This window comes from Myripristis murdjan, chromosome 3, assembly GCF_902150065.1.
Source record: "Myripristis murdjan chromosome 3, fMyrMur1.1, whole genome shotgun sequence".
NCBI lineage: Eukaryota > Metazoa > Chordata > Actinopteri > Holocentriformes > Holocentridae > Myripristis > Myripristis murdjan.
In genome coordinates, this window is record NC_043982.1 from 17,119,007 (window position 1) to 17,140,812 (window position 21,806).

General features: G+C 40.5%; 2 protein-coding genes across 2 annotated transcripts; one reads left to right on the plus strand and one right to left on the minus strand.

Moving 5' to 3' along the window:
* Positions 1-546: 546 nt before the first annotated feature.
* Positions 547-7,455, plus strand: slc24a5 (solute carrier family 24 member 5). Its single transcript, XM_030080306.1, has 9 exons — positions 547-844; positions 1,274-1,453; positions 2,104-2,187; positions 2,439-2,542; positions 2,702-2,802; positions 3,478-3,761; positions 4,201-4,407; positions 5,370-5,471; positions 6,682-7,455. Exons 1-9 carry the CDS (start codon positions 682-684, stop codon positions 7,002-7,004), a joined length of 1,548 nt encoding a protein of 515 aa, XP_029936166.1. The 5' UTR covers positions 547-681; the 3' UTR covers positions 7,005-7,455.
* A 608-nt stretch (positions 7,456-8,063) lies between these two features.
* On the minus strand, positions 8,064-20,072 carry myef2 (myelin expression factor 2). Its single transcript, XM_030080294.1, has 17 exons — positions 19,877-20,072; positions 19,054-19,265; positions 18,229-18,281; positions 17,295-17,302; positions 17,094-17,187; positions 16,274-16,465; positions 16,025-16,178; positions 15,865-15,914; positions 15,712-15,772; positions 12,726-12,830; positions 11,245-11,290; positions 11,051-11,148; positions 10,829-10,924; positions 10,605-10,670; positions 9,205-9,389; positions 8,653-8,704; positions 8,064-8,449 (listed from the first exon to the last, which is right to left on the minus strand). The coding sequence occupies exons 1-17, from the start codon at positions 19,984-19,986 to the stop codon at positions 8,286-8,288; spliced, it is 1,746 nt and encodes a 581-aa protein (XP_029936154.1). The 5' UTR covers positions 19,987-20,072; the 3' UTR covers positions 8,064-8,285.
* Between the last annotated feature and the right edge of the window lie 1,734 nt (positions 20,073-21,806).

Genomic DNA, 21,806 nt, shown 5'->3' on the forward strand with positions numbered 1-21,806 from the left:
TTAAAGTCTATGGCATTATTTTAAAAACACCGTAATTATCTAAGATTGTAATAAGAAATTTTGCTCTAATGTCTGTACAGAGTGGTCATTTTTATTTCAAAGGCTATATATTTCTTCAGCTTTATCTGGGCTATCTGGGCCTGCAACCATCAGTCTAGGAGGAAAAATGATAGAAACTGAACTGTGACCTCCTACAGTTGGTGACCATCATCAGGGAACAAAACAATAAGCCACATGTTCAGAAAAACATAAATTACTGCTTTTCGTATCCCATCCTTTATAAAGCCTTCTACTTAAACTGCATAATGTGAAGTCTTGTCAAACAGATTTGTGACAATAGCAAAGGGACGAAATTCCCACAAGTGAAATACTTTGTTGAATTGTGCTCATGTGGGCTGATCATGCTCTGCATCCCTGAATGCACCCCAGGCTGGAGTCGGTTCAAGTCGACTGGAATGAGTGCAACTCGTGATCCCCCATTCTCGGCGGAGCAGACCTTAAAAGATGCCTTCTCCCCCCCTGTAATCTCTTTCCGTGCAGCTTGTAGTCGTAGTGTAGTGGTAGATGCAGCGTTTACAAGGAGCTTATTAAACCAACACTTAATGTTTGCCAGGCTTGTTACAGCATAGAAACAGTCCCATGATTCCTTGGAATAGCTCCTGATTCAATATTTTGACTCAAATGGCCATGAGTGAGGTTGCAGTCTTGCACAAAAAGAAGAGAAAGGATTTTGTACCTTATTTTCTAGGGTTGGTGCTATTTTTGTATTGCACAGTTCATCTTGTATCATTCACTGCAAAAGCAGTACAGGAAACACACTCATCCAGAGTACGTCGGGCTCTTGGTAAGATCACCCTAATAAATCTAGCTGTAATAGTCTGTGATGCTCATAGGTCTGCAGTGACCATATAATATTTTTTTCCCTAAATATCCTATAACATTGCTACAGGGATTATGTATTTATTCTTAGTGTTGTGCCGTGAAACTGTGTATACTACCCTTGCGTATTTTATCACTCTAAATACATATAGGCCTATATGTTATTATGGTTCATTCTTGTCAGGGTATTATGCTGCTACAAAGTGTGAATAATCAATTGTGCCATAGCAACTGTGACAGTGTTTTCTTGACTAATCCTCATGTCTTATTGGCATGAAACACCGTGTAATTACCATACCGAGTTCAAACAACGCTGATGTTGTGCTTTAGCAACAGGCTGGTTATTCTAGCTGACAGATTTTGCCACTTATCAGCTGTGTCCCTGCTGTTTCAGAGAATGAGACAGAATGCGTCTCGCCACAGTCCTCCGAGTTCCCTGAAGGCTTTTTTACAGTGCAGGAGAGGAAGGATGGAGGAATCGTCATTTATTTTATGCTCATTTTCTACATGCTTTTGGCTGTTGCTATCGTTTGTGATGATTACTTTCTGCCATCCCTGGAAGTTATCAGTGAGCGTAAGTAGCTTCATGCATTCTTGGATCACCAGGGCTGCGTGTGTGTGCGTCTGCCTTCCGCGTACACGGGTTGGGTTGTGACGTCAGTGTGCAAACTTATGCATATAGCCCTTTTATAATTTAAGGACTTAAAATGTTGGTCGTATATTTGTGCAGTACCCTCCTAAAATTCATCATAGGATTATTACCACGTTTGTTTATTCATTTATGAATAATATGCTGAGGTATGCACAGGTTATGCTGCTTTATTACAGTTTCTAAACAATAGCATTTTATTTAACTTTTTCTATATCTCAAAAGAATTTCAAAGCAAATGTCCTGCTTTTTTCAGCTGGATTTATCAACTATAAATGTACCACCAACCCCTTTGGCTAAATGACCCATACACTGCAGATGTGTTGTTTGTACGTTTTTAATTACTATACTATATATTACTACATTCAGTTGTAAACGATCGAGGAGTTTTAATTCAGCTGCATGCCTTAGTGACGGATTTTACTTTCACCACCAGAGAAGGATCTTTTCCAAGTTTCCACTCTTACTAAGGGAGAGGATGTATGAATTTCTGTCCCTGGTTCACTAGTCAGCTGATAAACTGCACCTCTGTTGTCACTTATTCTTGGTTGATGTGTTTCTTATGTCTCACTCAGGTCTGGGACTGTCTCAGGATGTAGCCGGAGCTACTTTTATGGCAGCTGGCAGCTCTGCACCTGAACTGGTCACAGCCTTTCTAGGTAAGCATGCATTAGTATATTAGAAACAATGAGCAATAGTGATGAATGATGGCACCAGCATCACCATCACTGTCACTGTCTCCATCCCAGCCAGATGGGGATGCTTAACTTTGAGTTCACCCTCACTCAAGATCACAAATAGACTGACAAATTTGATTTCAACTTTGATTTTTTGATTTGTTTTCATCGTCTTAATCATGACCAGTATAACTGTAGCAGTCATCAGAGCTCAGATGTGCTGTGTGTTTTAGGTGTGTTTGTGACAAAAGGAGACATTGGGGTTAGCACCATAGTGGGATCAGCGGTCTACAACCTCCTAGGAATCTGTGCTGCATGTGGACTCTTGACCTCTGTGGTACTACACACACACTGCATTCAGAGAAAGATTACCCAACTAACAGTAACATCCACGTAACAGTGCCACATTTAGTGGGTCAAAACGGAAGAATTGTTGTGTGTGCTGTACTGTAGGAGCTGTAAACCATAAAAATATTTTCGTTCTTTGTTTACTCAGGTGGGCCGTCTCACCTGTTGGCCCCTGTTCAGGGATTGCCTGGCATATGGAATCAGTGTTGCTGCTGTTATTGCCATTATCTCTGATAACAGAGTGTACTGGTAAGTGAGTGAGTGTGTGTGTGTGTGTGTGTGTGTGTGAGCGCACTGGTTGCACAAGGGGATATGCTGACATGACCTCCTTCTCCAACGTTACTTTGAAGCCAGCTATTGAAAGCGGATATAGCTTTTAATTGCATCTCTTGAATCTGGGAACAGAAAATATATAACACTGTAAACAAAACACACTTAGTACAGAGCTATGACTCAGTGCAATATTTGGCTCATAAATCATATTCCAACGGCACACACAAATATTTCCGTACTGACAGTGTTTATGGAAAATTTTTGAGTGCATGTGATTCCCATTTCTTTGAGCATTGAACAAGAACACAGTGTTTTATCTTTGTTGAATTGTGTTGACTTTTTAATTTTTATTATGATAACAGTGTCATTTGTAAAATATTGAATTATATATTTTACTGTAAGATCAAAAAATCTGATTTTGTTTACATAGCACATTTGATATAACATATAACATATGATGCAATGGGCCTTATGAGCATGGGTAAAACAGTTTAGAGCCATGAATAAAGATTAGCAGCATCATTAAGGGACACAAGAACAGTTAGTTAAAAAAAAAAAAAAAACTTATTAGCCACTTATTAAAACAATCCTCTTTGTAAAAAAAAACTATTTCATGCACACATTGCTTGTTGATCGTTGTCCGCCTTGCAGGTATGATGCTGCCTGTCTGTTGCTGGTGTACGGTGTCTACATCGTGGTTCTTTGTTTCGATCTGCGCATCAGCGAGTTTGTCCTGAGGAAGCTGAGCCCTTGCTGCACCTGTCTGGGTAAAGGGACCGGGGAGCGGACAGAGACGCAGCCTCTGATGGGCTGGAGCGATGACACCAGCCTGAGAGTCCACGGGCGCTCCAGAACTGACAGTGGCATCTTCCAGGATGACTCAGGATACTCGCACCTCTCCCTCAGCCTGCACGGCCTCAATGAGATCCCTGAAGGTAGATGGCACCTCATACCTTAGTGGGTATGCAACACTATTTCACTCAGCTTTCCAGCATTTAAGAATATTTCCATCTGGGAATACAATGCTTGCTTGTGTGGCCTTTATGACTCTTAATGATAAGTTCAGTTTAAGGCTTAAAAAAAAAAAAAAATCAGAATTTAGGTTTTTTTTTTTTTTTTTTTTTTATTTAAACACAAACAAGAATTAAATGCACATGAATAAATGATAGGGGCTTTTACCATAAAGATTGTGCAATGTAGCAGCAGAAAGACTTTGCACGCAGTTTGTGGAAAAGTCAGTAGGCCTAATGTTTACCATGCCTGTAGAGCTATTGAGCTTAGGACTACTGAGTCATAGTTTTTCAGTTTTGTTGCCAAATTGTTAATGAAGTGATAGGGGCACACAAACAACCTGTTTGTCTGCTTGTGTTCTAGAGACTAAAAGTGTGTTTGCCGTGCCGGAGAATGACCTGAAACGGATCCTCTGGGTGCTCTCTCTGCCAGTCATTGTCCTGCTTTTCCTGACCATCCCTGACTGCAGGAGAAAGTTCTGGAAGCAGTGGTTCATGATAACCTTCTTCATGTCAGCTGTCTGGATCTCTGCTTTCACTTATGTCCTGGTGTGGATGGTCACAGTAGTTGGTAAAAAAAAAAAATGTTTCAGTTAAGACCTTTGCCTGTGTTAAATCAGTGTGTGTCCTTTATTTGTGCTACAAATTTAACTTCCCTAAAAAAAAAAAAAAAAACAATGCAGAAAATAGGATTTAACATTTCTCTTTTTATTGTGAATACTGTTAACTTCAGGTGCAAGTTACCCTGTAGATCAACAGGTCATACAATCTTTGGAGATTATGAGTGTTTGAAACTTGTGAGAAAAATGTCCAATTTGCAGAGCAGAATCACATGTCAGTCTGCTGGCTAATTCCTGAGATGCCATTGTCCTGGAGAGTTGGTGTATGTGTGTGTGTGTGTGTGTGTGTGTGTGTAACGTGCTTCAGTGGGCCATGTGCAGATTGTAGCCACAGTAGGATTAGGGCCTGCTACACCTTCAAGGCAGTACAGTCATGTGAGCCGTGGGTGGATATAAAGAACAGCCCACAGGCACTGGTCCAGAGACAGATTTCCTCCTCATCTGCACCAGAGACGGAAGCCATAAACTGACCTAGGATCAGACTATGAGCTTCATCATGTGACGGAGGTAGACCTACTGAAGCATAATGAGATTATTATCCCATAGTCGTCAAAAATGCTCACATGGAAAAACAAGGAGAGTCAGTCTTAAGAGTGCAGGTACCACTACACTAAGTCCCAGCGGCTATGGGAGAGAATAACCAACAGTAACCTTTGTGTTTGAGTACACCTCCCTGCAGCCCCGGTCTGCAGTAACACCAGCAATGTCTGAATAGGGCTTCAGAGAAAACGTGCAGTGCACAGGCAGTGCAGGCGGGATTCTGGTTGGTTAAAATAATAGGGTAGTAGCTAAGTCCTTGTCTTAGAAAAAATACTGACAGTGTTAATTGGTAAACAGCAATTTATTAATGACCCTATCAGTCTAGGCACAGATCAATATCAGTTGTTTGTATCTGCAATGTATGTGTATACAGGAGAGACCTTTGGAATCCCTGATACAGTGATGGGACTGACTCTGCTGGCTGCTGGAACCAGTATACCCGACACTGTGGCCAGCGTGATGGTGGCCAGAGAAGGTAACACCAATCTGTTTTGTCAGCTGCAGTTCAAAACAGGAAGTCCTGGTTAGGGCAGTTGGTGACAAGCCAACAAACAATTTCAGAAATGTCATTTTCAGTTTGATATTCAGTGTTTCCTCCCTCTGTGCTCAGTTAGTAGTGATGTGCCACCACAGCAAAGAAACTACCACCACCACCACTGAGTATACACTTGATTAGGCCACTTGATTAGGTCCACCTGCACAATCTAATACAATCCAACTGTTCTGCCATTAAGTTTACTTTCATGATGCCTATAATCAGCTCAGCTTTTCTTTTTCTCACAGTAATAGAGGTGTCCATTTAATTCTATGTTTGGCATTGAGCTCATAGTGCTGCTGTTGTACTGGACTGCATTTTATTGACAGGTGTTTCAAATATTGTGTCCCCCTCATGTATGTAAATAGGGTGGACAAAAAATAGAAACACCTCACAATATAATGTAGTCCAGTACAAGGCCTCTGCAAATTACAACCTCAATAATAAACATATAATTAAATTTACACATTCCCCACAATGTCAGCAAAAAACAAACACTCTAAACTTTATCAAAAGATAGAATTTATGACAGAGCTGTTGCATTGAAGTGCATTTGATTGCACAGGAGGACCTGATAAAGTGGCCACTGAGTGTATACAAGATGCATAGTTTTGGCATGTGCCACACAAGGCTGGCCCAAGACAGGGCCAGATGGGCCAGTGCCCCGCAGCCTCAGACTGCCAGGGGTCTCCAAGCCTCAGGCTGTGCAGTCCAAGACCTCTGAGGGAAGTTGAGCACAAGAGCCTTCAGTGTGAACAGCACAGCTGCTGGTCATGGACACTCAGTGAAGTACTAGCTAGAGATAACACACATTATTTGGGGATTTTTGTAATCCTTATTCATCTGTGGTAGGTTGGTGGAGCAGGTTTCCTCTTTATGAGTGGCACATTGATCTTCACAACATTCACATCAGGATGCAGGCCAGTACATTAGTCCTCTACCAGTGGGCACTGAGCCATTGTCTTAACCCATCTGTCTTATTCAGAGGCACTTAATGCAGATTTACATGCTCATTTACTTTGCCTGCTCAGATTATTGCTAGTCATGTAGGAAATTCCAGCCTGTAACTAACCTGACAAGCCAGTTCTAACCATGTGTTAATGACATGTCTTAATTACAGTTTGTACACTAACGGTTGTCTGTCCATCAGGGAAAGCTGATATGGCCATGTCCAACATTGTGGGCTCCAATGTGTTTGACATGCTGTGTCTGGGCCTGCCTTGGTTCATTAAGACTGCCTTCGTGGACACCACCAATCCTGTCGAGGTCAACAGCACTGGACTGGTATTCATATCCTCCACACTCCTCCTTTCCATCATCCTCCTTTTCATAGCTGTTCATGTGAATGGATGGAAATTGGACTGGAAGTTGGGAATAGTTACACTTATTTGCTACATCCTCTTTGCCACCCTGTCCATCCTGTATGAGCTGGGGATTATTGGGAATAACCCCATAAGACTGTGTAGTGACTGAGGCCTTTAAAAGGCTAGTGCGACTACCAGCCCATCACAAAAAAACATCAAACCTCATAAGAATCTTCTTGTCTTGAGAAGGAGGGATGGTCAGCCACTTATCAACTGAAAACATTAAAACACCCTGGAAGAAGTGTGCTGTCATCTTGAAGAGGATGATCTTAATTCACAATATAATACAAGAGGAAAAAATGCCAAAGATCTTTCTCTTGTGTGAGACTGTCAAGATCCAGACCAGGACTTTTTATTTATCACAAAAATGAGGACTCTCGTCAAGTATTTTCAGCCTCACTCAAGGCCCTTTATATTTTCAAATGTTTTTGAAATCCAACAAAAATGGCAGCATGTGCATTCAAAGGAGTTGTAGAAGGAATGGAAAATGGGTGACTACTGAGTGCAAATGAACCCAGAACTGACCAATCAAACTCAGGAAATAAAAAGGTACCAGTTGATCTCATGTAGCCTTGTTTTTTTTATCCCATGTGGGTGGGTGAGCCAACACAAAAGAGGCATCATCCAAGTGATTCTGATAAGCTTTTATGAGCAGAGAGACTCTTAGTGCGCTGAGGCAAGAAGGTGGACGGGGCCATAAAAAGTAAAAATCTAAAACTTTCCACTTATCTCCTATAGCTGAACTGGTAAAAACAAAGACTCAAGTTTTTAAATCAATGTTGTTTTCACCTAACCGTGCAAATCTTAAATTGACATTTACTCATTTTATTACTCAACACTGAAATTGTGCCACTTAAACCAAATACGGCAAGCCTTCACTTGAACAAAAGGTTAAAATTACCAATGATCGCAGAGCTATGGAAATTCATGGACCTGGATGGGTTGGATAACCTGATACATTTATGTTCATTCAATTTTCACTTGTTTTCCTGCTAAACTGTTGTCAAACTGCAAGAGGTCATTTTACATAGTGCAATGAGAGGTGATTATAAAACTACACCTCAGGTTAAACACACACACACACACACACACACACACACACACACACACACACACACTGATGAACAACTTCAACACTTTTATCTCAGCAGATTTTACAACCACCAGGTTTAAAAATTAAAAAAGTTTATTCGTTCAAATAAACTCCCCCACAATAAAAAGGGTTTACAAAACAAGATCAAGGGGAAAAAAACAAGTTTTAATACATGAACAAAGGTTTGTGAAACAGTGGACACATGGAGATATGGAATAATTGTGTTTTTAAAACAAAACAAAAACTCATTGGCAAGAGGGTTGAATGTGAACGTGTTAGGTGACTCCTACTAAAATTCTAGGCGTTACGATCTATACGGACGTCCACCTCTCGGCCGTTGATCTTGGTTCCGTTCATCATCCTACAAGCCTGCTCAGCACTCTCTGGAGAGTCAAATCTCACTGTCCCACAGCCCTTTGACTTCCCGTTCTCCATCTTGATCTCTGCAAACATTACCTGGCCTGCAGTACACAAAGACAGGAATGAATCTTTCAAATGCTGACACCACAATGTTTCACAGAGTAGATAAATGAAAAAACGGAGATATTGGCAACCTTGTTCGTCTATGAACCATGTGTCAATGTCAGAGAGAATTAAGTTAATGTTTGAGTTCTTCAAATGCATCAGCTGTAAAGATTAGTTCCGTAGTGTGCAAAAGACATACCGCAGTGACTGAACTTTTCTTTGAGCTTTTGCCAAGTAAGATCATAGGACAGCTGCAACACAAACATGGTAACTTCATACAGCACATTTGTCAGCATTAACATGCCACTATGAAAAAACAGCACAACATACAACAAATGTGAGATGACAACATCAATAAAGCATACACAAATTGATCATTAAAAGAGTAGGACTAAGAGGAAGAGTAGGAAAATAATCTCAGCTTTGAAATCCAACTGTTAATTAGAACTCCAGTTAATTTATCTGAAACCAATTACAGAATCAGTTCATCATTTACAGTATCATTACCATTTACATTTTAATCTAATGCATGGTAAGAAAATGAGTTCTGTCCTAACAAGACCTCAATTAACTTGAGTTCACTGCAAAGAGAAAATGTATAAATCTGCTGAAGCACATACTAAATCAGCTGGGGCTGTCTCAGAAGTGACAAAGTGTCCAGTTTTCTTCGACTGTTTCTTACCAGAGTAGTAGAAAAATCTCCTATCTTAGGTTCTAGCCTGACCAATGTATGTAAACTTACTGCACTTACATTTCGCACAAAGATTTGACAGCCTCCCTTGGACCCAGAGCCTCGGTCAGACATGCCTCCACCCATGTGGCCACCTCCCCCGCCTCCGTAGCCTCCGAAGCCTCGATTCATCTCCATTCCTGCCATGCCCATACGGTCAAAGCTGGAGCCCATGCGGTCCATGGCCATATTTCCCATCCCGCCACCTGCAATGGGCACACACAAACACACACTCAAAATTGCTGTTTAGGCTGACCACTCATTTAAAGAGGCCAGTATTTTAAAGATCATAGCAACCATAACATTTTTCACTTTTCATATAACATATGAATAATCACATATAATTTCAGTAAGGTTGGCACGTGTCAGGTTACACCTCTTGTGCTTAGCTCTTGACTACCACAGAGTGAAATTAAGTTGTAAGTGCATCTAAAAACACTGTCTTTATTGATATTCCGTCAATGTGCAAGTTTAGGCACATAAGTCCAACATGTGCAACCACATTGTTTATAAAGCAAGTGTAAGACATCCTCTACATTCATGCATGACAGTTTGAGTAAAAACACCGCAAAATTGCTGACATGATATTATTTCAAATGTGCCGATTAAAACAATTAACCTTGTGGAGTTTTATTGGTAAAGGATAAAATATATCAAACCCAATAAAGTGCTGGGGATGAGCTGGGCCAAGTGGTCCTATTTTTTTCAGAAATGCTGAAAGAAGTAGCCCTAAGTCGACCACCTCACTCTTCCCAGTCTTTGCTCATAACTTCTGAATGGATTCGCACATTACGAAACTTTGACCAGGTGTGTCACTGGCCACAGAAGACCTCATTAACTTCTCAGGTCATTCAGTCAAAGGGGGGCATGGCATGCCACAAAAAGCCACATAACTTCTCAAGTGATTTGCGCAACACCACAAAATGCACTATGGGGCGGTGGTGGTGATATGATTGAGGAAATTACACATCAAGTATCATACTAATAATTTAGCACACGATTTAGGTACGGAAAAGACAGGGTTTGATGTGATGTAGATTACACATTAAGATAAGTTAAGGTAGCAGCTGGTGATGAATCCATTGTCAAAATGGCTACGGTTTCTTCCTTTTTTCCCCCAATCAAAAGGTTTTTCTTGGGAATTTTTCCTTGTCTTCACCAACTAAGACAATGGTAGCCTGCTAGGCTCCACTCAAGCTTTGTGACTGATTGTTGATTAGTTAGATTAGGCTTGCTCTCTGTGAGGTCCTGCTTGTGATATAGGGCTACAGACAAAAACTCAACTTGAATAAGAGACTGGTAGTACTATTAGAGATTTAACTGTAGCTTGTCAATTACCCTTTTAGGCAAAGGTAAACTGAGGAGCTGAGATACAGATTTGATTGGAGAGAATAAAATTAAAGATGGAATTTTTGAAGTACCTAATCCAGTCCCCATGTGCCCCATGCCAGCACTACCCATGCCTCCTCCAAAGGTTCCACCTCCTCCTAAAGAGAGAATCCAACCCAGTGTACATTTGGTTAGATTACATACAATACCAGAAGAGCACATATATAACAAACAATTCTCAGCAGAAAGAACTGGCTATGTTTGCTGGTTCAGTATGGGAAAACTTCACGGCTGTTTCAAGTGTCACTGTACATACCCATTCCTCCAAATGAGTCTCCAAATCCTCGATTCATTGGTATGTCACCACGGCCAAAGTCCCGATCCATTCCACCCATCCCTGACCGGTACATGTCTAAACACAAAGACAAAAACGCAATTACACATAAAGTTTTCTGAAGGGGACCAGAGGCGCATCTCAATGTCAGAGCACAACACTGAACCGCATCTCTGCACGCCAAGACCGAACTTGCTGCCTTACCTCCCATTCTTCCAACGGGTGCCATGTCTCTCCCTCCAAAGCCACCCATGTTGCCCATGCTATCCATGCTCCCAAAGCCCCCTCCACCACTCATACCTATCAAAGGTAACACAAAGTTTTTCCAGTGCTCTTTCCTTTCCCTCTATAGAAAGGAAAGAATGGGAAATGATAAATGAAAGGTAATAAAGATCTTACCTCCTCCAAGTCTATTCATTCCTCCATATCCTGGAACATCCATACCTAAGGGAGAGAACCAGAGCGTCAGTCAGGTCATAATCTCTCAAGTCAGATTTTAGTATTTACACATCAAAACATCACCATCTTAATATTACCATATTAAAACTGGACAGTGACCTAAATTTAGTTGCTCAATGTATTCATTTATAAGCAGGTGTTGCCACATACAAACAGAAGCACCTGCTACAGTACTCAACTTTGAATGAACTTGAATGAACTTTTATAGTGTCATGTGGACGGGAATATCAACATCTCTGACCTGTCCATTAAGTGCCTCAAGCACAATTCCTTAAGTGGTTTGAGACATTTTATATTGCAGACAGATCAGCCCGATGAGTTAAACTCATGGAATGCTATGCAAGCTAGGCCTAGCATAAGATCCGACATCGAAGCACTAGCTAATTACAAAATACCACTAGTGGTCCAATGACTGCTTACAGAGTTACTTTGACTTCTTAGGATAGTGTGTGAGGTTCTTGTCTCTCTCCCCACAATACATTAATGATGATATTAAAACCAAATTTGGAAAAGAAACAATTTTCTGCACCATATGTATGGAATCTGAACTTTTAAACAGTCTCAAAAGCTACACTTCCTCAAAGATTGTTGCAGTAATACTTGTGTAGTCAAACCCTACAGGAGCCAAACATTTCATGGGTTTGACTTGTACAGCTATGGAGACTTGAAACATGAGGACACATTGTTGAAATGTTTTTCTGAGGGCATTTCAGCAAGTGCTATCCCAGGCTGTATACTAGAGGGACAAGAAGGATACAAGTGTAGTTCTGGTCAAGGTTCAGATTACATAGTCCCAAGCTGAGGGTGTCCCCAGAGTCAAATCCTGATCCACCTCTGAGTTACTGAGAATGTTCAAGCTGTGTCACTGGGTGCACATCTATGGATAGCCACATAATAAAATGATAAAAGACAAGACACAGGAGCTTTCGGAAGAGTGTACTGGGCTTTACACAGCAGTGTAAAGCCCAGTACTTCCATTTTTAGCAACCTTTCTTATCTCTGTAACCCACTTTCAGACTGCCACGGGATTCCTGGATGAGCCCAGTATCTATGGCTGCCAAGAGCTGATGGTTGACTGGTTTACACATTAACTGAGGATGTTTGTTTGCTGGTGTACAAAGAATGCGGTTCAAAGTTGTTGATGACCATCTTGTGCTGCTGTCCCTGATTCAGTGACTGTTGTAACTCATTTTGAGTGATGTGTAAACAATCAAATTAATCCCTAAAAAAATCTACAAATCAAAATGAAGCATTTCAAAAGTGATACAAAACCACTCAAATTTGTACAAATCCTCCCGTTAAGTGTCATTGTAAAGGCCCCTCAGCTCTTCATGAACACTACCATTTGTATCTTAAGTAAGATAAGCTTGTAATGCAGCATGTGATGCAGTGTAGTATGTGGGGGTGTTTCCCGACTGACCTCCAGGCCCCATAGAGCCCATGCCACCTCCTCCTCCACTCAGACGATTGGCATTAATAGGCTGTCCTCCTGGTCCTAGTCCCATGCCAACACCTCCTAGACCCCCTACACACAAACACACGGACAAAAGGAATGTGTAGATTGTTGCATTTATGCCCAAATAAAATATGAATTAAACAGCAAAGCATATATGACTGGCATGTGGTGAGACCAGATTGTCCATAACATTCCGCTAGACCATAGTATTTGAATATATTTGACTATATTTAACATTTAATATATTTAACATTTATGGTTACAAACTTTTATTCACTATGTTTACACAAACTTTAGTATTCAGAATATTTGTCACATACAAGCAGGTATCTGATTTCTCAAATGCCATGTAAACAAGACAGTGAGTTTCCATAAATGGGGAAAGGGATTAAAGCTTGTGTAGGTAACCTTGTAGGGTGGAAGGAATTTTGTCAAAAACTTTAACCCCTCTCAAACAGCCCCCATCTGAGATTCAGTACCTTCCCATGCCCCTCCAACCCTCATGCACACTCATGTGTGGCTCCAGTGCCAATGTAATAGAGGGGCAGGAATTCATGAGCCACTCCTGAGTGGCAGTGCATGTGTGTGTACACAAAACATGATTGGACTTAGGCAGCAACGCTTCCTCAAGGTGATTGGTTGTTTGATTGGCATTGCACAGATCTTAACATATGAGATTACAGCCCCAGGCGTAGTCTGGAAGAACAAATTTTTTTCCTCACTGCTTTTAGTTTGGCTTGGACCCTCTGTATATAATGGTGATTTGACAAAATTGTGAAGGAAAAAGTTACTTACACAAGCTTTAAGAGAAATCGAGTTAAGATGAAACCTAGATGGAAATATAAGGGAACAGAACAGATTTTGTTGCCCCCATCAGGGAAATCATCATGAGAAGCTGGCTGACCAGTACTCTCTGCCATGAGTACATGTAAAAAGGATTTTGAGTAATCAGAGTAAGGTAACATTTAAACGTGTTACCTGATTTTCTGTCACAACATCTATTCAGTTCTAGCCACTAGGCATACTGCTTGATATTTGCTCTCTCTCTATCAAAATTCAATCAGATTTCACAAGTATTAATGATGACTTCCCAACAACGGGTGATCATTTTATAAACTAGCATGTCCTCCCCACATAGCATCACCTCTGGCATGCACATTCAAGATTTAGGCTGTAGCTGTTTCTTAGTGTGCAGACGTACATCTTTGGGAAAAGCCAGCATGCACAAAAAAGTGATATTGCTAAACTGATTCACTCTTTTTCAGGACCAACAATTTGTGGCACAGCAAACCTCTGCTTTCCCAACATTGTTAAACTCACATTGATGCAGCAACCAGGCTCACACTCTTTATAGCTGAGGCCAGATTTCACTGTCACTTATGGGGGATGTAACTGATTTTGGAAGGAACAAAAGGCTGTGGACATTTCTAACATGGAAGAGTATGTGGTGAACCCATCAACCCTCCGATTGGCCATTGCTACATCTCTTTATATTTGCATAAAGTTTGAACAGATTTCAACTTTTCTGCGTTGCTCAGATCTTGTCATCAGCCGCCCCTTCACTGTCTCTCTGTCCATGTCCCCTGGCTCAATCTGAAATGAATGACCAACAGTTGCTTACAACAACAAACTCACTGCCTGTGTTAGTGCAGGGTTACTGGTCAGAACAGGCCCAAGATTAAGGGAACATAGGAACAGATTAACTGAACCATTATCTGATTTGTCCAACCTTCTGAAATACACTACTTCCTATTACCACAGAGACAATGACAATTTCTTTTCTCACTGCCACCCTGGAAGACTGTTTCAAATAGTTGGTTAGTTTAGTAAAACTGTACTGTATGTACAACAGTGTACAGGATGACAGACAATATCAGCAGCAATGTACCCAAAGACCACCTGCTACCCTACAGGTAGGGAAAAAATAGCAGGTCACGATATTGTTAATTAACACTGTGCTCCAACAATACAGCTGGGCATTCCTAATACCAGTGCAAAATGACAGATTTCATTAACATACCATTTGCCCGCAGTGGATAATGAACCCTGACCATGACTGTGTTAGCACTGTACTCAATTCACTGACTTAATTATTATTACAGAAAAATCATTCTTTTATGAGCTAATGTATGTTGCACCTATTGCACCTGAGATGCAATAATATACTCTGCTAATCAAGAGGTATTCAGTGCAGAATTCATCTGATTGTAGCTTCACTGGTCATCATTTAGAGGTATAAATTGGGGATACATATTATCAATTAATTCATTAATCGACAGTTGATTCAACTTATTGATCGATTATCAATTAACTGATAAGCGGCGATTTTCCCTCACATACCCTCCGTCCACTGCACTGACTGTAGACTGTGAATCTGATCCACTCGCTCCTTGCAGCATGGCTGAATGTGAGGTATTTAGGTGGGAATTCAGCAAAGTCGTGGGGTTGCTGTACTTTAAAGGCCCCATGGCATGAAAAATGCAATTATCCAGTTAAAGTAAAACCCTGGAAAAGTGCACAGCATGGGGCCTTCAAGGTACAAACACATATCGTGCATTTGGCATCTTTGTCATCATTTATCAACTTAAAACGATCCCACACTACACTCTGTTTTGACTGCTTCAAGTTTGTTTTGTTCTCTTGTGTGCGTCCTAGTACATCCAGCACTCAGTACAAAGGCGCCCTAGCGTTAACTGGCGGGGCACTACTACCCCCGTTCAAATGGGCCGCAGAATGTTCAATAAATTACAATCAATTTAATTCTTATCAATAATTAATCAACAATCGATTGTTTGCATCCCTAGTATAAATAGTCACTTAATAACAATACAACATTTTCACTGTTTGTCAGTGTGTAGCAAGTTGTGTTAACTTGCAAATTTGTCTGTATACTTAGAAACCAATAGGTAGAATTTTGATATTAACAACTTAACAGACTGCTTTTACTTACTTGGTAACTGAGGTGCTTTTTCTACTTGACGGAAATCATCAGGTGGAAGCGATTTCTCATCCTATAAAACATGACACAATATCACTGACAAAATACTGACAAAAATTTGTGCTATGTACATCTTCAGTGGAGTTACACCCAAAAGTAACACACCATTTTGACATGCATTTGTCTGTCAAAGAGCATCTGTCCATTGAACATGGCTGAGTCCAGAGTCAAGGTCAATGTAAAATTCTGAAACACTGCAAATAAAATTATGAAGCACTGTGTACATGTATGCATTCTGGATTTAGTACAGCATTCTGTAGGATACATATAGCCTGCACAGCCTCCAGTGGCTGCTCAAAAGTAACCGTTCCCATCCCTCTGCTCTTGCCATCCTTGTCCTCCTTTACATCAGCTCGTTTCACCACACCTGCCATGCTAAACACCTCCTTTAATTTCTTCCAGCCAACTTTGAAATCCAGCTGCAAAACAACAGAAAAACAACACTGTTATTTATAAACATCAGTTGCAATAATTTTTAGCTGAATCTGGAGACTGTGTATTGCTGTGTCCATACATTAGCCACAAACACCGTGGTGCCCAGTCGTCCAGCCTGCAGTGAGTTGATGACCTCAGGTGGGATGTTAGGGTTGTTGGCAATAGAAGGTGGCAGGTTCATCCCACCTGGCCCTCCTTCCTGCCCTCGACCACCCTGGTGCATTCCTCCCATACGCTGCAGCACCCGTCGTGCATGCTCTCCATCAGGGTCCTTGTGTGAGAAACAGATATCAGTCTATCTCTGACACAAGATAATACAGCAAATACATTATATTATATTTTTAATTGCACTGAAAGTCCCAGTGTGTTACATATATCAAACATTTCTACATTGTACATAAGCAATCATAAGCTTTCAAAGCACATCATGCACCCATGGGGCCAAGATGAAAGTTAAAATGGAGAAGCAGGCAGCTCTAGTTGAAGGGAAAAAACACCTTACATGGACTTCAAACATACAATCTTCAAGAAAACATACAAATAAAGTGGAAAAGTATAGATTGAGTCAAGTTGAATGTGAAAACATTATTTAAATTCCTAAAAGTGGATCATCATCTGTCATCTAGAGATAAACTGATTTTAAAATCAGATGTTAGTTATTCCAATTTTGTAAATATGGATGAGTGTAAATAAGTCAGAACGTGAATAACAGTTCTTAGCTGCTGCTACTTTGAAAATATACTGAAAAATGAAAGATTTGGAGTAAAAGTTAAAAATTAATTTTGCTTTCCGAAACCAAGACAAATAATTGTGACTGAAAATCTTGATTTTCTTGTCTTGTCTTATTTTATTTATTTATTTATTTTTTTTTAAAGCATGCAGCATTAAATTGTCCCTACCTCCTTGATGTTGAGTGGTCTTCCACTCAAGTCATGCTTGTTCATAGTTTCTATCGCCTTCTTCACAAACTCTTCATCTTTGAACTCCACCACACTGGAGGGGCAGGGACAGCAGAGACATCAGATTAGGTTATGCAAGGTTTAAAAAATAATAATAATACTAATAAATAATCTAAATTAGAAAATATAACAGTGTCTTACCCACAACCCTAACAAGGAAGCATCACAAAGTCCAGGATGCACATGTCCAGAGTGGAGGGAGTAAACAAAACACAGTTACAATCCAAATAAAGCACATGAACACTATAAACTGCATATATCAACATGCTTCTAGTATTTTCTATATCGCATGTTGGCCATATGTTTGGCTGCCAACTTAAGCAAGCAGGCTTTTGTTTGTAATCAAGTGTATTTAAAATTAAGCTTACAAAAAAAAAGAGAGAGAAAGAAAAAATAGTGAATATTTTTGATATCATCCAGAATGGAAGAGTGTTGTAGTTTACAATTTTGGCAATCAAAAACATGACAATACAGTTAGAAAAAGGTCTGAGATAACCAACATGTCACCCAAACACACCTATGCATTGTAGTTTATCTTTGAATGTTATGCACTAAAACTGAGCTTGACGGTAGAAAATTAAAATACATTTACAGATTCATATAACAAAGCAAACAGTGTGTGATGGCTTTCTCTACTGTCTGATAGTTAAAACTAAAAAACAAACAGTTTCTTAACAAGTGTTTTGTTCCTTTGAAGAAAGAGTTGTGCCATATAACAGAATTATGTCAGATTTTGAGACAGTCAGGGTCAATCAATAAGACAAATCACACAATCCACATGTCCCTTTAGAAAATGGCCAAACAGACAAACTTTGACACCAATTGAAATTACAACAACAAAACAAAGGTGTACTCTTAGATGAGTTCATTAGTCTACTTTTCCAGAATCAACAAGACATCTCCCTTTCAAATGAATATCAATCATTAGCCATCTATCAGGCTCTAAACACAACCTAGCTCCAGTTCAGTAACATGTCTTAGACCAGGAGGATCAGTACCTAAAAGAGCACTTGATGTTAAAGAGACTGCTGAGGGTATTTAAAACCTCGTGCAGCAAGTTGACCCCATAACTTACCCTTGACTTTCCTTCTGCATCCTTAAAGAGCTCCACGTATGTAACCTCACCAACTACATGAGACATACAAAGGAAAAATACCAAGAGAACAAAGGGATTTAAGTCACCAAAGTCTTCACGTCGCTGTTGGCCTTGGCAATGCCGCTATAGATGGAGATGTCCCATTAATGATCAACAGTCAGCCCAGACCAACATCCCACCAGACAACACCATGCCTTTCTGAGCAGTGACTGAGACACCCACAGGCCAAGGCCAGAGAGAAACACAGCTACATTCAACCTGGGAAATTCAAAAGACTTAAGTATTGATCAGTTGGTCAACAAGTTTCCATTCATGGCAGTTGAGGTTTTTTAAGCTGTCCTCTCACCTTTTCAAAAGGCTTTTTAAGACTCCATAAGTTGCTGGTAGAGCAAAACAATGGTTTCATTCATACAATCAAAGATCACCTTACAACAGATGCAACAAAATCATACAACAGTCAATACTACTACTGGTTTGAGGTTACATTTAGGAGCTGACAATACCATAAAACAAGTAACAAAATGACTAAGCTCATCTTCCTTTTCTCACAATCATATCAGTCCAAGCTAAATTAGTGTCCAACCAAGAGAGTTAAATAAAACTCCAGTAAGCTAATATCACACTATGCTGGTTCCCTACCATCTGCACTAAGGACATCCAAAGAAAGGTAAATAAAACATCTACTGACTACAACTATAAGCAGGATGATCCATCTGGTAACAAAGGAAGAGAGGTCAAGAATTTCTGATCAGCTGAAGAGACAGAGAGGGGGGAAAACAACACCCTAACCACTAGAGAAATTACCTTTCTCGCGCATTAGATCTTTAATTGCCTGCCATTTCATATCATAAGGGATATTGCTGATGAACACCCGGTTCCTGTGGGCACCCTTCTTGTCTCCCCCACCACCATGTTTGTCTTTGTAGGGATGGTAGCGGTTTCCTCTTCTGCTCCCTGACGACTTCTCTTTAGGTTCAGACTTTTCTTTGGGGGCCTGGGTGGCTTCTTCAGCTTCTCTACAAAACGCATTAAACAGTACGTTAAGTCAGAGCATCACCTATGATAAATAAATAATTGTCAATATTCATGTCAGACTCCGGGGGCAATTCATTGGGTCGTCATGTTGCATAACGTTGCTATAGCGCTGGTTAACTCGGTTCAAATTGCACATGCATGTAAAACTATTGTAGACAGAGCAGAGGGTTAGCTGTTAAAGCCAGGGTGGCACACACTGTCAGCTGAAACCGGCACATTTGACTATACAACTACTAAGTCTCTGGATTTATCTGTCAGTGAGTTAAGGTAAAGTAGATGTTAGCTAACGTTAGCTATCAATTTATCCTAGCAAAACACAACTGGGATTAGCTAGTTAGCACCAAACACACGAGTGGCGTTATAAGGTGCCAAAGAGCTCAGTTAGAGCATCATTTTGAGACTCAGCAGCTAAAACAGCCTTATAACGACGTGTTAACTAACTAGCATCTGTCACACGGGGCATTTAGGCCCAACTCTAACATTACGGGGCCTCTTAGCTGGCATTAGCTGGCTCCCCGGGACTCCATCTTAGCTAACGTTAGCTAACCGCTGCACAGACGCGACAGGACAATGAAATGACATTTTGAGTTACATTTTCACGCCATTAGTGGTTTCTATAGACGATTCTTCGTTTTCCGCCTTGACGGGTGCAGTGGTTTCCTCTTGCTTTGGGTCATCATCAAGAGTCAGAACATCTGCCATGTTGAGGTTTGTTTGCCTCACACAACGCCACAGACCCCTCGTCGCTGCGCAGTTCAAAATACGCAGCGGTGATATCTGCGTCCAACGCGAGACTTGGGAAGTGTTGCTAGGCAGCCTATGCACAAAAAAACACACTGTGGAGGTGGGAGTTGTGTGTGTGTGGGTGTGGGTGTGGGTGTGGGTGTGTGTGTGTGTGTGTGTGTGTGTGTGTGTGTGTGTGGGGGGGGGGGGGGGGGGGGGGGGGGGGGGGGGGTCCATAATAGATTAGAATAGCATAGAATAAAACAGAATATAGTAGCTAAGACGGTGCACAAATAATATGCCAATATCTTAAGGGGTACAAATTAAAGAGATTACTAGTAACAGATTGCTCTTTAAACCTGGTGTGATTAGTCAGCAATTAAAGTGTGTGCTGAGCCTGCAGACCCAAGAGGAGGCGGGGGGAGCGAACACATAAGATGCAAACACAAACATAGGCACAAAACAGACACAGTCTCTAGACCATGCTGTGTTAAAGAAGACCACCATTCTTGAACGGGCCTGCTGAACTTTTTCTTTCTTTCTTTAAACGTCATTATGATATAGTAGAATGATCATCTACATTTGTTTTCTAATTGTAATTACTGTATTATGTTGTGTAATGATGCATTTTGCCTGTACATTTGCAAAGCATGCAGCACAGCAGCAGCAGTGAAAAAAAATGTTTGCCTTATTGATTATCATACAAAGCCAAGCCAATCCATCATTCCTGTAACTATATTGATTGGAATAGTAATACTGTAATGGAGGAATAATTTCATTTTATTTAATAGCGTACAATGTAAGTAACATTTTTAGAGTCTGCACAATAATCCCAGTGACACAGCAGATAGCAATAAAAACAAATGCATTCTGCATCAGACCTATTAATACCACAGCAAATTGACAGCTTACCGTAATGTGGTCTCCTAAACATATCAACATCCTTGTTTTATGCTGTTTCTCAGTAGCATACTGTAATTCTCTTTTTTTTCTTTGTCTTTCCCAAGATGTACATGTGTAGGTCTCATGTCAGTGCCACGTGTATTGAGGCTTCCCCTGGCCTCAGGACTGTTCTCATGAGAAAGATAAATAAATAAATAAATAAATAAAAATCATGGTCTTGATCTCAAAGTTTCAAACAGCCTCTCCACCGGTGCATTTGCTTTACTGCCTTGCTTGAGGGCACACGGTCATTTGGGGAGAAGATGGTGCCTCTCCTGTGTGATGTCCCCTAAGTGAACAGACTCTGTAAGTATGTTTCAAAGCTATGTTTTTATCAATAATCATCTTTCTATCTTGTGAGAAAGTAAGCACTCATCACTGTTTCCTTCTCACTATCCCATTCACAAGCAGTTCACACTACAGACACATCATCCAGACAGTGATTTTATCGATATGTCAGTAATTAAGGTTTGTTGCCTCTTTGACCCAGATGACTCCTATAAAGGGATACCATGACATTTTGCATTTTAGAGAATTGCTTCGCATAACTGTTCTACAGCACAACAACTGCAGCAGTGTGTGCAATCTGTTTGTGTGTGTTTGGGAGGTTGTAAGGGGCCAAATGGATAAAGCAGGAACATTACGTTTGCAAATAAAATTTGTCCTCATTCAGAAACTGGTTTTGCTTTGAGTCAGGTGTGATGGATGATTGGTATTGCACTTATTATTAACACTTATAATGGCTATCCATTTTTTGGTCAGTATGTCCTCAAACTTGACAGCAAAGGAACGTACTGTACATGTATTACTCTGTAAATGAAACAACAAGTCAATAAACTCATTTATTTCCGTTCCAA

Excerpts from the sequence above, each read along its gene's own strand:
- slc24a5 (XM_030080306.1), top strand. The coding sequence starts at position 682 with ATGGCCATGAGTGAGGTTGCAGTCTTGCACAAAAAGAAGAGAAAGGAT. Across the intron at positions 845-1,273 it reads CAGAGTACGTCGGGCTCTTG|AGAATGAGACAGAATGCGTC; the intron begins GTAAGATCACCC and ends CTGCTGTTTCAG. Across the intron at positions 2,188-2,438 it reads ACTGGTCACAGCCTTTCTAG|GTGTGTTTGTGACAAAAGGA; the intron begins GTAAGCATGCAT and ends TGTGTGTTTTAG.
- myef2 (XM_030080294.1), bottom strand. The coding sequence starts at position 19,986 with ATGGCAGATGTTCTGACTCTTGATGATGACCCAAAGCAAGAGGAAACC. Across the intron at positions 10,925-11,050 it reads ACCCGTTGGAAGAATGGGAG|ACATGTACCGGTCAGGGATG; the intron begins GTAAGGCAGCAA and ends CTTTGTGTTTAG. Across the intron at positions 8,705-9,204 it reads GTCAAATCTTTGTGCGAAAT|CTGTCCTATGATCTTACTTG; the intron begins GTAAGTGCAGTA and ends TTTGTGTTGCAG.